Source organism: Blennius ocellaris (assembly GCF_963422515.1).
Source record: "Blennius ocellaris genome assembly, chromosome: 23".
In the NCBI taxonomy this organism is placed as follows: Eukaryota; Metazoa; Chordata; class Actinopteri; order Blenniiformes; family Blenniidae; genus Blennius; species Blennius ocellaris.
Window position 1 is genome coordinate 19,060,000 of NC_137672.1, and position 13,856 is coordinate 19,073,855.

Genomic DNA, 13,856 nt, shown 5'->3' on the forward strand with positions numbered 1-13,856 from the left:
CGCCGCCGCTAACGCGCCGCCGCTCCGGGGTCCGGCTGTAAATAGTTTCATGACGGCGGCGAAAATCTGCCTTAGAATGTGATTTTAAAAAATCAAACTGGATTATTAAAGACTTTTTCTCTCGCCTGGCGTCGTTTTATCAACGTCGTTACTTAAGTTGTTTTTCTGACTGTCATTAGCTGTCATCCAGATTATAGAGCATCTTCCGCTATCCCAGATTATAGAGCATCTTCCTCCTCTAACACCAGATTATAGAGCATCTTCCTCCTCTATTCCAGATTATAGAGCATCTTCCTCCTCTAACACCAGATTATAGAGCATCTTCCTCCTCTATTCCAGATTATAGAGCATCTTCCTCCTCTAACACCAGATTATAGAGCATCTTCCTCCTCTAACATCAGATTATAGAGCATTTTCCTCCTCTAACATCAGATTATAGAGCATCTTCCTCCTCTAACATCAGATTATAGAGCATCTTCCTCCTCTAATCCAGATTATAAAGCATCTTCCTCCTCTAATCCAGATTATAGAGCATCTTCCTCCTCTATTCCAGATTATAGAGCATCTTCCTCCTCTAACACCAGATTATAGAGCATATTCCTCCTCTAACATCAGATTATAAAGCATCTTCCTCCTCTAATCCAGATTATAGAGCATCTTCCTCTAATCCAGATTATAGAGCATCTTCCTCCTCTATTCCAGATTATAGAGCATCTTCCTCCTATAACATCAGATTATAGAGCATCTTCCTCCTCTAATCCAGATTATAAAGCATCTTCCTCCAACACCAGATTATAGAGCATCTTCCTCCTCTAATCCAGATTATAAAGCATCTCCCTCCTCTGACACCAGATTATAGAGCATCGTCCTCCTCTAACATCAGATTATAGAGCATCTCCCTCCTCTAACACCAGATTATAGAGCATCTCCCTCCTCTAATCCAGATTATAGAGCATCTTCCTCCTCCAACATCAGATTATAGAGCATTTTCCTCCTCTAATCCAGATTATAGAGCATATTCCTCCTCTAATCCAGATTATAGAGCATCTTCCTCTAACATCAGATTATAGAGCATCTTCCCCCTCTAATCCAGATTATAGAGCATAGTCCCCCTCTAACACCAGATTATAGAGCATCTTCCTCTAATCCAGATTATAGAGCATCTTCCTCCTCTAATCCACATTATAGAGCATCTTCCTTCTCTAGATTATAGAGCAAATCAAAATGAAATACTTTTAATGTGACGACCTTCCATTTATTGTTTTTAAGGTATTTTAATTCAAAGCTTTCAGTCGGGGACGTTCCACCAGGCGCCGGGAAATATTTCAACAATTTCAGTGTTTGGATTGATCAGAAAAATAAAAGTGAAAAAAAAAAAAAATCACACAAATAAAAAAAAATCAACACAAAAAGCCACGTTCAGAATAAAAGCACATTAAAATAAAATAGACAAACAGGAAAACACATTAATCATAAATAGCAGGCGTTGCTACGGTGGCTTCATCGCCGTGGCAACCGGCTGCGTCGTGACTCGTTCACATCGATTCTCTAAACGTCTGAAAAACACAAAAAGCTTCTTCGGAAGTCAAATAAAAAAGCTAAATTTGAACTAAAATCTTCAGTTGGAGCAGTGACCGGTGAGAAAAATGACTTAACTTTTACTGTGACGGGAGTCTGGACTTCCTGTAACATGGTTCAGCTTTTAAAAAAAGAATTTCAGTACATTTCATCCAAGTTTTAAGATTTTAGTCTCGAATTTGTCTCTAAAAGACGCTTGAAACTGAACTTAAAATAAAATTGACAAAAAATGCCAACAAATTCTAAAATGTATCAATTTAAATAGAAAAATGTATCGAATCGTTTCTAATTCAGATCAAAATACTGAAACATTTCCAAATAACTAAAACAATTGTTTTTTAAAACAAGAATATTTAATCAGGTTTTAAGATTTTAGTCTCAAATTTGTCTCTAAACGACACTTGAAACTGAATTTTAATTATTTTTTACAAAAAATGCCGACAAATTCTCAGCAACTTCTTGAGAAGCAACTGATAAAAATGTATCGAATCGTTTCTAATTCAGGTCGAAATACTGAAACATTTCCAAATAACTAAAAAAAACAAGAATATTTAATCAGGTTTTAAGATTTTAACTTAAAAAAAAATTTTTAAATCACAATTCACCATTTTTAAAACTCAATTTATCCGATTTCCCTTCAACTTGGATTGGAAATTTTAAAAAATAAAAGCAAAACTGAAGATTTCTGGTAAAAAAAAAAATTTTTTTTTACCAGAAATAAATAGAAAAAAAATAAAAAAAATTTATTTTTTAAAAACTAATTTCAAATTCTACATTTTCTAAGATTGCGGAGCAGCTTCTTGAGCGTTGAGGGAAGTAAACCAGGAAGTAGACGACGATTGGGCAGAGAATCACACAGGAGGGTGTTTGTTGATCGTTGTTGTTGTTGTTTTTAAAAGTGGAGGCGGTCGATGCGGTCCTGCGCCAGCTGGGCCTTGGCCTTCTGCTTCTGCAGCAGGATGTGTTCGGCGAACTCCCGCACGACGCCCAGCCCCCCCAGGCTGTGGCAGGTGTACTTGGCGCCGTTGATGGCCTCCAGCGGGGCGTCCTTAGGCACGGCGCTCAGGCCCGCCAGGCCCAGGCACTCCACGTCCACCGCTTCGTTGCCTGAGCAGACGAGAGGAGGGTGAAAAACCCACGCCGGCCAAAACAAGGTTTTTCAAGGGGGGGGGGGGGGGGGATCGCTAAACTTTCCTCAAGCTTTGCAAACTTTTTTCGATACGGCTCCTGAGGTGGAGCTTTTCGAAAATGGCGGGGGGTGAGACCGCAACGTCTCAGTGAAGACAAAACTTTTTGAAAAAGTTTTTTTTTTTTTTTTAAATGTTCCAACTCACTCGCTGTGGAAATGGGAGAAAGCGCAACAACTTTCTCAAACTAATCCACGTCCTTGGAAATGTGAAAATGCAACTTTTTGAAAATACTCGTAACATCTTTTTGGAAAAACTGGAAAACTTTTTGTAAATGTTGCAATTCTGTGGAAACGAGGAAAACAACTTTTTTTTTTTTTTTTTTTTTTTAATGTTCCAACTGTCGCCGTGGAAATGTGGGAAAGCTCCTCAACTTTTTGAAAATTTTTCATCTCTTTTTCAAAATACTCGTAGCGTCTTTTTGGAAAACTTTTTGTAAATGTTGCAATTCCGTGGAAACGAGGAAAGCAATTTTTTTTTTTTTTTTTAAATGTTCCAACTCTGTCACCTGTGACTTTGTGGAAACAGGGGAAAAGGCAACTTTTTGAAAATGTAACTTTTTCTAAAAACTCGTAACGTCTTTTTGGAAAAGCTGGAAAACTTTTTGTAAATGTTGCAATTCCATGGAAATGAGGAAAACAACTTTTCGAAAACACTCCTAGTCTGTCTCTGTGAAAAAACGCAACTTTTTAAAAACGCTCAGAATCAATCTATATGGAAACAGGAATGTGGAAATGTTGGAAAGCTCAACTTTTTGAAAATTCTTCATCTCCATGTAAATGGGGAAAAAGGACAACTTTTTAAAAATGCTGGGATTTTGTGGAAACAGGGGAAAACGCAACTTTTTGAAAACGCTCAGTCTCCGGTGTAAAAACGCTACTTTATCAAACGCTTCCTCCAGATGAGCAGTTTTCAAAAAGAGGCCCTGGGAGGGTGGAGGTGACCCGCGTCGAGTCTTGTGGACCACTTTTCAGAAGCGTTTTCAAAAAGTTGCACTGCAAGTTGCACCGTCGTCATGCCAACGGGCCTCGTTACACAATAAAAGTTTTTCACTGGGAAACGTCTCGTAAACTGAGTTTTTACCCGAGTAAAACACTCTCGCGTCGTATTTCTAGAACCCAACCAGAGGTATGGTCGCCTTACCCATGAAGGCCACGTCCTTCCAGTCCAGCTGCTTCTCCTTGATGACGGTCTCCAGAAGTTCCAGCGGTTGGGTTCCCACCTGCAGAACCTTGCAGCCCGTCCTCTTGGTCAGTCGCTCGGCCAGCGCCGGACTCAGGGGGTCCGTGTCCGACGTCAGCAGCACCACCTGCAGGGGGCAAGGACGCAGTGGAGCGTAAGGACACGCCTTGCCTCCACTCCGTCCCACCAGGGAAACGCCTCGCCTACAATCCCTTACCTCCATCCCTCCCATTGAGGAAACGCCTTACCTCAACTCCCTTACCTCCATCCCTCCCGCGGAGGAAACGCCTTACCTCATCCCTCCCATTAAGGAAACCCCTTACCTCCATCCCTCCTACTGAGGAAACGCCTTACCTACACTCCCCTACAACGAGGAAATGCCTTACCTCGACTCCCTTACCTCCATCCCTCCCATTGAGGAAACGCCTTACCTCCATCCCTCCCATTGAGGAAATGCCTTACCTCCACTCCCTTACACCGAGGAAACGCCTTACCTCGACTCCCTTACCTCCACTCCCTTGCCTCCATCTCTCACACTGAGGAAACGCCTTACCTACATCCTTCCCATTGAGGAAACCCCTCACCTCCACTCCCTTACCTCCACTCCCTTGCCTCCACCCTTTCCACAGAGGAAGCGCCTTACCTCCACCCCCTCGGTCTGCAGCTTGCGTATGGCGGTGGCGTCCTTGCCGTTCAGAGACACCATCTCCTCCCCGGAGGCGGACAGGTACGTCCGTCCGTCCGTCAGACAGCCGGAGACGTTGCAGAACATCAGGCGCACCACCTCCGGAGAGTCGCGGCCGAAGTAGCCGTACCTGTAAGGAGCAAGTCCGTGAGACCCTGTGCTGCAGTACCGCGTTCCACCACCAGGTGGTGCAGGGAGGGGGAGGGGAGTACCTCCTTACCTGAGGACTCGCTGCTCCGCCACGGGCCAGTCGATGTCCACGTCGATGTCCACGCTGTACTCCGGCAGCATCTCGTAGTACGCGATCTTCCCGCCCTACAGGAACGACCACGACAAAAAATGAAAACATATTACAACACATTTCTAGGAATTACTAGGTTTATTTCAAAATAAGACGACACGTCCAACCGGCCATCATGAATCCTCCGGGTTCTACCAAACCACTAAAGAGATCAAAGCAGACAAAGACAGAACCTGTCCAGGTGATTTAGGAACATTTAAACCAAATATTAGTTAAATTTTACAACACATTACTAGGTTTATTTCAAAATAAGACGACACGTTCCAACCGGCCATCATGAATCCCCCGGGTTCTACCAAACCACTAAATAGATCAAAGTGGACAAAGACAGAACCTGTCCAGGGTCATCGGGACGCCTGATCTCTCTCTTCCCGGCGGTTGATGTAATGCAGCAATTAAAAAAGTTGCACAACCGTTCCGAGAAGAGGTGATAAAAGAAGAGCAAAGTCATTCTGCAACGGCGCCATAAAAGATCAAAGTGACGGCGAGGCGGCGTCCTGGTTCCGCCGGACTGTGAACATGGTCAAACTCAAAGACGCCAGAGTTGGCCGGTGCTTTTATTTTGACGGTCACCAGAATAACAATCCAACTGGGTGGTCTGTGTTCTCGCATATTATAAAAAAAAAACTAAAAAAACAACAGCATCAACTAGTGGAACAAAAAAAAAACATTGTTTTCAGTGTTTCTGCCGTTTCCATGGAAACAGGCCTCGTTGCTGTGTAAACAAACCCTTTTCTGGACACGAAAAACGCAAAAATTATAAACAAACATTGTCGTGGAAACTACAAGTGTAGTTTTTTTGCGTAGACAAGACGGCGACGGAGCCGAAGCGTTTTCGAAAAGTTCCACCATGGGAGTCGTTTCCAGAGGCTCCCAGCGCCGTCGCCGTGCCGACGGACAAAACGAGCCCAAAGTGTCGGGTTTCCACGTTAAATCTTCCGAGCAGACGGGGCTTCTGGCCCCGCCCACAAGACTTTTGGCCCTGCCCTCACAACGCCATTTTTTTGGGGGGGTAACCGCATCGTTTTTGTCCGACCGTCCACACATTCCAGCGCCACCTGGTGTGTGTACGACATCGTGTCTGAGTCGTTTTCACGGTGTGGATGTTTATAATGTAGAATCATTTAATAACACCCCCCCTCCCCCCCCACACCTCCCCCTCCCCCGCAGCAGACCCAGGCCTTAAGAAGCACTACCTTGAACCATGTTCAACCCCCGTCCCTTCGTCGCCCCTCCCCCACATACCGGTCACATGAAGCACATGACAGGCCATACCAGAGGCCGTACCCCCCCCCCTCCCCCTCCCCCTCCCCTCCCCCCATTCACCTGCAGGCTCCCAGACTTCTGCAGGATTTCCTTGGTGCCGAAGTAGAAGGATCCGTTCTCACACAGCTCGCCGTCCCAGTCCTGCCGCCGCGGCCGGTGGACCGGGTCCAGGTTGAACGCTACGGTGAGCTCGCCAGCTGTAAGGGGCGGAGGAGGGGAGGAGGGAGGGGGGGGAACAGGATCCAGTCAGAACCTTAAACATCCGTGTGAAGCGACTGTTGGTTCAGCAGGGCGGAGGAGCAGCTGGTCAACAGAGAAACGGAGTCCTTCATCCTCAACCGTCGACCAACGTCAACGTTACCATGACGACAGTCTGACCGGCGTGACGACGACGCGTCCCGTCACACTGATTCGGCTGCAACCTGAACTTCAGTGTAAAAGCAGAACCCTGGTCGCACAGTAAATAGAAACTGACGCGTCGCCACACGACATTTAATCGCTTTTAATTTCGCAAAGTTTGTGATTCATTTTCTTTGTTTATTCATCGACTTCCTGTATTTGTTGAAGTGTTGAAGTCCGCCAGCGGTGACCCTGGACACACACACTGGACTCGCTGGACTAGAAAACCAACAGATTGTCAAAAATCCACGTCCAGATTTCAGCCAGAAAACGAGTTTTATGAATAGAACGACAACTACAAACAACAAAGTCTGCAGTTTGTCGACTTTATGTTTTATTTCTGTCTTCAGTCTTGCAGCCGGAGACAATTTCAGTGGATTAAAAGTGGAGTAACCACATTCTCCACCCAGACTCGGGACCTTGTGCAGGGTTTTTCTACCTTTTTGAGCAAGGCACACTTTTGTCTTTGGAAAACTCTGGAGGCACACCACCACCACCTCCACCACCACCCGAAAATGTTAATATTTTAAAATCCGTATTAACAATATAAAGTCATTCTCATCAAAGACATCAAAGCCATTCACATCAAAGTTTTATCAACAGGAATCAAGCAAATACAGAAAAAACTATTTTCCAATTTCTTTCTTTTTTAGGAAAAAATTTGATAATTGGATAATTTGTCAAAAAATTTTCGTTTTTGCCGATCGAGTGTTTTTAGATCAGCCTCCTTCAGTTTTCATATTTATATTTCACACTTCAAAAATCACATGGCGGCCGGATTAGATGGTCCAGTGCAGTGTTTTTCAACCTTTTTTGACCTTTGTTTGGAAAAATCTGGAGGCGAAAATGTTACAATGTGAAACTCTGTAGCCTCTATTAACAATATAACGTCATTCTCATCAAAGACATCAAAGTCATTCTCATCAAAGACATCAAAGTCTTTCTCATCAAAGACATCAAAGTCTTTCTCATCAAAGTTCTATCAACAGGAATCCAGTAAATCCAGAAAGCAAGGACTTTTTTTTCATAGTGACTCCCTCAGTGTGAAACCTGGACCTGATGGATGAAGAGCTGAGATCCTGGTTCACATTCTTCCTTTTCAAAAACTTCTCCATCACTGTCACTGACACAGTACTTTGATACAAGATGGTAGCAGGAGGTGGAGATGAACCACACTGACGTCTGTCACTTTACATTTCACCGGCAAAGTTCTGTGCTGCCCTCTAGTGGTGAAGAGTATCTATAAATACTCGGACTCACACTCTTTCTTGACCTCCTTCCAGCGGAACTGGTGGCGCCGCACCACGGCGAAGACGGAGTCGTAGCCCTGCTCCGTGATCATCTCCACCGCCTCCTTCACGTGGAACGGGTGGAGGCAGGGCGACGTGGCCTGGATGTGGCAGATCACGTCCACCTCTGTGGAGACAACGGCCCCTCGTCAGGGGGGGAGGGGGGCTTCTGGACTGGTCTGGACTGGTCTGGTCTGGTCTTACCCGGGTAGAGCCGGACGAACTCCAGGATGGTCTCCAGGGAGGACGAGGAGTCCCTGGACACCTCGGGACTCCTCCGGTGGACCTGGGCGCCCCAGGTCCGGGCCACCGCCTCGATGTCGTCGTGGTCCGTCGACACCCACACACTGCGGGGGAGGGGGGGGGGGGGGGGGGTTATACAACTTCCTGTCCTTCATCCCACTCTGGGATTTTGGTCATAATCAACCAGCCTCAATTAACTTTTTCCTCCAAAGACAATTTCTGGTCAAAGTCGCCAACAAACTGCTCAAAACAAACGTGAATTCTCCGGAGAAACAATGAAAAAGTGACCCGGAGACTCTTAGAACTTCATATTTAAACTCAAAAAGCCGTATAGACGATAGAATTCAGGAAAATTTTGACATTGTGATAAAGTGAAATTTCGATCGTTTAGAATGAAGTAAATGCAGAATAAAGTCCCTTGAGAATCAATAAAGTGATTCTTTGAAGAAACTTTATTTATAGAGTATTGATATACAATCTTGTAGAAGTTCTGGACACAAACTATTATTTACATTAAAAACATGACGGTATAAAAAATTCAAATACCAATAATAAATCCAGGACAGTGAGAAAATTTTTACTATTTAAGTATTTATTTATTTATTATTAAAACAGTGAACTAGTTAAGTATTTATTATTAAAACAGTGAACTAGTTAAGTATTTGAAGAGTGAAAAATCCCCTCAAAATAAAAAGTTAATTAGAAGGTAACACGATAGGAAGGAGGAAGTGGTGAACATAAATTAAAGTAAAATAAAGTAAAGTAAAATAAAGTAAAGAAAAATAAAGTAAAGTAAAATAAATTAAAATAAAGTAAATTAAAGAAAAATTAATTAAAGTAAAATAAATTAAAATAAAGTAAATTAAAGAAAAATAAAGTAAAATAAAATAAAGTAAAGAAAAATAAATTAAAATAAAGTAAATTAAAGAAAAATAAATTAAAGAAAAATAAAGTAAAGTAAAATAAAGTAAAGAAAAATAAAGTAAAGTAAAATAAATGAAAGTAAAATAAATTAAAGTAAAATAAAGTAAAGTAAAATAAAGTAAAGTAAAATAAATGAAAGTAAAATAAACTAAAGTAAAATAAAATAAATGAAAGTAAAATAAATGAAAGTAAAATAAATGAAAGTAAAATAAACTAAAGTAAAATAAAGTAAAGTAAAATAAAGTAAAGTAAAATAAATTAAAGTAAAATAAATTAAAGTAAAATAAATGAAAGTAAAATAAATGAAAGTAAAATAAATGAAAGTAAAATAAACTAAAGTAAAATAAACTAAAGTAAAATAAAATAAATGAAAGTAAAATAAATTAAAGTAAAATAAAGTAAAGTAAAATAAAGTAAAGTCAAATAAAGTAAAGTAAAGTGCAGCACCTGTCGAACATGTCGGAGTCCACGGCGGCCCGCAGCACCCAGCCCAGCAGCGGCACTCCGGCCAGCATCTTGATGTTCTTCAGCGGGATCCCCTTGCTGCCGCCCCGGGCCAGGATCAGCGCCGCGACGTGCCGCTTCCCGCCGGGCCGCGGCTGCTTGCTGGCGGCCGCCGCGCCGTTGTTCTCCCCGGCCACCGCGCGCTTCCTGGGCAACATGACGGCGGCGAGTATCGCGGTGGAGGAGGAGGAGGTGGTGGAGGAGGAGGTGGTGGTGGAGGAGAGAAGCACCGAGCGGAGGACACACGAGACTCGGACACGTCGCCGCCGCGCAGGAAGGGGAAGCGGCCGGGGGAATGTTTTTATGGCGGCCCCGCCTACTCTGCTTCGCGGGTCCAATTCCCGCTGACCGCGAGGGCGCCGGACTCACTGCTGCCACCTGCTGGCCCCTGCTGGTACTGCACTCACTGCTGCTTATCTGCCCAGCGGTTTGAATAGAATAGAATAGAATAGAATAGAATAGAATAGAAGGGAAGGCTGGAATAGAATAGAATAGAATAGAGCTTTATTCCTCCCCAGGGAGAAACACAAACTTACAAGGTAAAAAGGTAAAAAGGTGGTCAAGGTAAAAAGGTGCAGAGATTATAAAATTAAAGAATGAAAATATGTAAACATATGTAAATATCTAAACAAGAGCAAAAAAAAAGAGCACAAAAAATAGAATAAGTAAAACTATAAAATAAACAATCCAGTAAAAGAAGAAATCCTCTAAAAATAGAGTAAATTGACAGAATTGATGTACACAGTGAGTGGTTAAACATCGTCACAGCCGTCGGGATGAATGATTCCGAAGGCGTCAAATAGAATGTCATTTAATAAATCATCAATTCATTATTTAACAAAAATAAAAATTTAAAATAAAAATATTTTTTTAATTCAAACTTTTTTTTATAATACAGTATTTCCTATCGCAACAGTTACTACATAAAAAAAAAGAAGAAATGTTGGTGGAAACAGTGATTTTGGGGGAAACGTGAACGTATTTCCAGAGTTCTTCTTCTCAGCGACTCAGTTTAACTTCTCAGCTGCAGTTTCTACATTTTAGCCGAACAATGAGAAACGTGTGTCGGTGGAATTCCCTCTGACCTGTTTGACTCGTACGGTTGCTCCTGACGTGCAGAAAGGGCAGATTGGCTCAAAGTGTGGACTGTTATTTAAGCCGTTCCTTTAAAGAAACGAGTTCTGTGGCATTTCGGAAGCTAAATATTGCCGTGGGAGCAGCGACTGACTTTTCCTGTCACGACTTCTACATCTGGGCCTTTAAAAGCCGTTTTAACACGTCGGGAGCCTGGAAGGACCAGCAGGAATCCAGGACTAATCCAGGGTTTCCAGGACACAATCAGTCTTTTCTAGATTTATTTGCAAAGAAAGTGGAGGGATGGATTTTATTATTTTTTTTTTTTAAACAGGAAAATTCATCTTTTTGGCCAAAACCGGATCTAAAAAGGCTCCAAACTGGTTTAATTCAATAAAAAAAATGTTTAATGAAAAAGAAAGATTTTTCTTAAGAGTAACATTGTGAAAAATTTAATTAAAAAAGATCAAAGCAAATAAAAAATCAAATAAAGCACAATAAAAAATGACAAATTAAAGAAATTTTTTTGGGGGGGTTATGAAATTATTCTACATTATAAGAATTAAGCAATAAAAAAATGTAATGGGTGAAAATAAAGAAAAGAAATTGAAACTATTCAAAATAACAAGGTTGAAAAAATAAAGACATTTAGAACAAATGAACATGTAGAGAAAGAAAAAGTTGAAAAAAATATTTGTTCTTGATTCTGATGGATGAAATACTGTTAAAAAATTATTTGAGAAAAATCCGTTTTTTTAATATTAAATATAAAGATTTTATTTTCTGACATCAAAACTCCATCTTTTCTACTTATGGATGGATTTTTTTTAATTTTTTAAACAGGAAATTTCATCTTTTTGACCAAAACCGGATCTAAAAAGGCTCCAAACTGGTTTAATTTAATAAAAAAAATGTAAATGAAAAAGAAAGATTTTTAAAAGTCTTTTCTTAAGAGTAACATTGTGAAAAATTAAATTAAAAAAGATCAAAGCAAATAAAAAATCAAATAAAGCACAATAAAAAATTACAAATTAAAGAAAAAAAATTATTGCTAAGAATTAAGCAATAAAAAAATTTAATGGGTGAAAATAAAGAAAAGAAATTGAAACTATTCAAACTAACAAGGTTGAAAAAATAAAGACATTTAGAACAAATGAAAATGTAAAGAAAGAAAAAGAAAATGTAAAACAGAAAAAGTAAAAAAAAAAAATATTTGTTCTTGATTCTGATGGATGAAATATAAGACTGTTAAAAAATTAAGTGTTTGGGAAAAATCAGATTTTTTTATATTAAATTAAAAAAAAAATTCTGACAACAAAAATCAATCTTTTCTACTTAAAGAATCAGTTATTCATAATTAGGTTTTAAATTCTATTTTACTAAATTTTGTGCAAAACTAAACTCCATTTCTATTTGAAAATGTCTGTTGCTTTTTGTTTTCATCTTATATTTTACAATTAAAATCGTTTGTCTTCAGTATTTTGATTAATTTAATTTTGTCCATTTCGTCGATCCGTCTGATTTAGTTTCATTCTATTTAAGTATTCAAATTATCACAAAATTCCATTATACATTTTAATTATAATTTTATACAAATACATTTTTATTCATCTAACACTTAATTTTTAATCCGACATTAATCATATAATTTCTTTATGCCGTCTATTTCTATTATTTATTGCCTTGTCTAGAAATTTGTCAATTCTTGTTTATAATATATTTTGTATGAAAGATTTAAAAAAATCTGATTCTATATGTATATATTAAATCTTTATAATATTTTGTACAGGAACACTCTGCCAGTCAAATTTATAAATATTGAATAAAGTCTCTGTAAAGTTATAATTTCCTGCTTCTCTTCCGCCCCCTTCTGGCGACAGTCGGTTACTGCAGATAGTTTTTTTAAATACATTTTAAATCCTGCAGATTGGATTGTTGTTGTTTTTTTTTTTAATGTGAACACTGTCTGATGTTTTTAATAATTAATGCATACATAGGAAAAAATATTAAATTATTCTTATTTTTAAATGCAAATGCATCTAAAATCCCACATTAGCAAGTAAAAATAAAATGTACAAATATTACATATTTGTACATAATAGACTCATAAATATTACACACATAAATCACGAGTCAAGGATTTGAGCTACTAAACACTAAATACACTCGTTAGTCACACAAACAGGAAGTAGAACTTGAATTGCGCAACATTATTCTTAAAAAGCAGTGGTGAGAATCCAGCTCAGGCACCAGGTCCTTTCAAAACAAAAGCACACAGAAGCAACGGGATGGTCAGAGCGTCACGTGGAAACTACGTTTCATTGTTGTTGTTGTTGTGTTGAGGCGTAAACAAAGCTGCAGGTATGCTGCCGGACCGGCGCCGACGCCCTCCGCTGGGAAAACGAGGGCGGATGACGACGAGGTGGAGTCAAAGGTCAACGAGCAGGAAATAAGTAGGTCAGACTTTACAAAGTAAAGCTGCCAGACGAGGAGGACGTGTACTGCACTTATATTTATATTTATATATATATATGACAATATTGTCTCCACACTCGTTCACAGCCTCCGTCTTCCTCTGCGCCACCGTCAACTTATCAAACATGCAACTGCTGAATAAAGTTGCTGGAGCAACGTGTTGCCGTGTCTCCAGTTGCGTCTCCTCAAACCGAAGGAAACCAGACGGTTTGTGGTTCTGAGAGGAAGAGAAGGGTCTGGGCAAGGAACGCAACCAAACTGAGAAACAAGCCAGCAACTGAGCAACCTGGCAAACCAAGCAACTAACCAACCAACTAACCAAGTAAGCAACTAAGCAACCAGGCAGGTGAGAAAGCAACTAACGTAGCAAACAAATAAGCAACCAATCAAGCAACCAAACTAAGAAACAAGCCAGCAACTGAGCAACCTGGCAAGAAACTAACAAAGAAAACAAGCAGCGAACCAAGCAACTAACCAAATAAGCAACTAAGCAACCAAGCAAGTAGGCAACCAACTAACCAAGTAAGCAACTAAGCAACCAGGCAAGTGAGAAAGCAACTAACATAGCAACTAACCAAGCAACTAACATAGCAAGCAACTAATCAAGCAACTAACATAGCAAGCAACTAACATAGCAACTAACATAGCAAGCAACTAATCAAGCAACTAACATAGCAAGCAACTAACATAGCAACTAACATAGCAAGCAACTAACCAAGCAACTAACCAAATAAGCAACTAAGCAACCA

The 13,856-nt window shown here is 40.2% G+C and overlaps 1 protein-coding gene across 1 annotated transcript; it reads right to left on the reverse strand.

Moving 5' to 3' along the window:
* Window positions 1–1,263: 1,263 nt before the first annotated feature.
* Window positions 1,264–9,808, reverse strand: cmasa (cytidine monophosphate N-acetylneuraminic acid synthetase a). Its single transcript, XM_080519286.1, has 8 exons — window positions 9,502–9,808; window positions 8,092–8,234; window positions 7,859–8,014; window positions 6,260–6,396; window positions 4,853–4,947; window positions 4,591–4,762; window positions 3,909–4,074; window positions 1,264–2,685 (listed from the first exon to the last, which is right to left on the reverse strand). The coding sequence occupies exons 1-8, from the start codon at window positions 9,714–9,716 to the stop codon at window positions 2,471–2,473; spliced, it is 1,299 nt and encodes a 432-aa protein (XP_080375412.1). The 5' UTR covers window positions 9,717–9,808; the 3' UTR covers window positions 1,264–2,470.
* Between the last annotated feature and the right edge of the window lie 4,048 nt (window positions 9,809–13,856).

What these genes read in the sequence shown, in the direction of transcription:
- cmasa (XM_080519286.1), bottom strand. Translation starts at nt 9,716, where the DNA reads ATGTTGCCCAGGAAGCGCGCGGTGGCCGGGGAGAACAACGGCGCGGCG. An exon ending in GTTCGTCCGGCTCTACCCGG is followed by an intron (nt 8,015 to 8,091) that starts GTAAGACCAGAC and finishes TTGTCTCCACAG; the next exon opens with AGGTGGACGTGATCTGCCAC. An exon ending in GAAGGACGTGGCCTTCATGG is followed by an intron (nt 2,686 to 3,908) that starts GTAAGGCGACCA and finishes TCGTCTGCTCAG; the next exon opens with GCAACGAAGCGGTGGACGTG.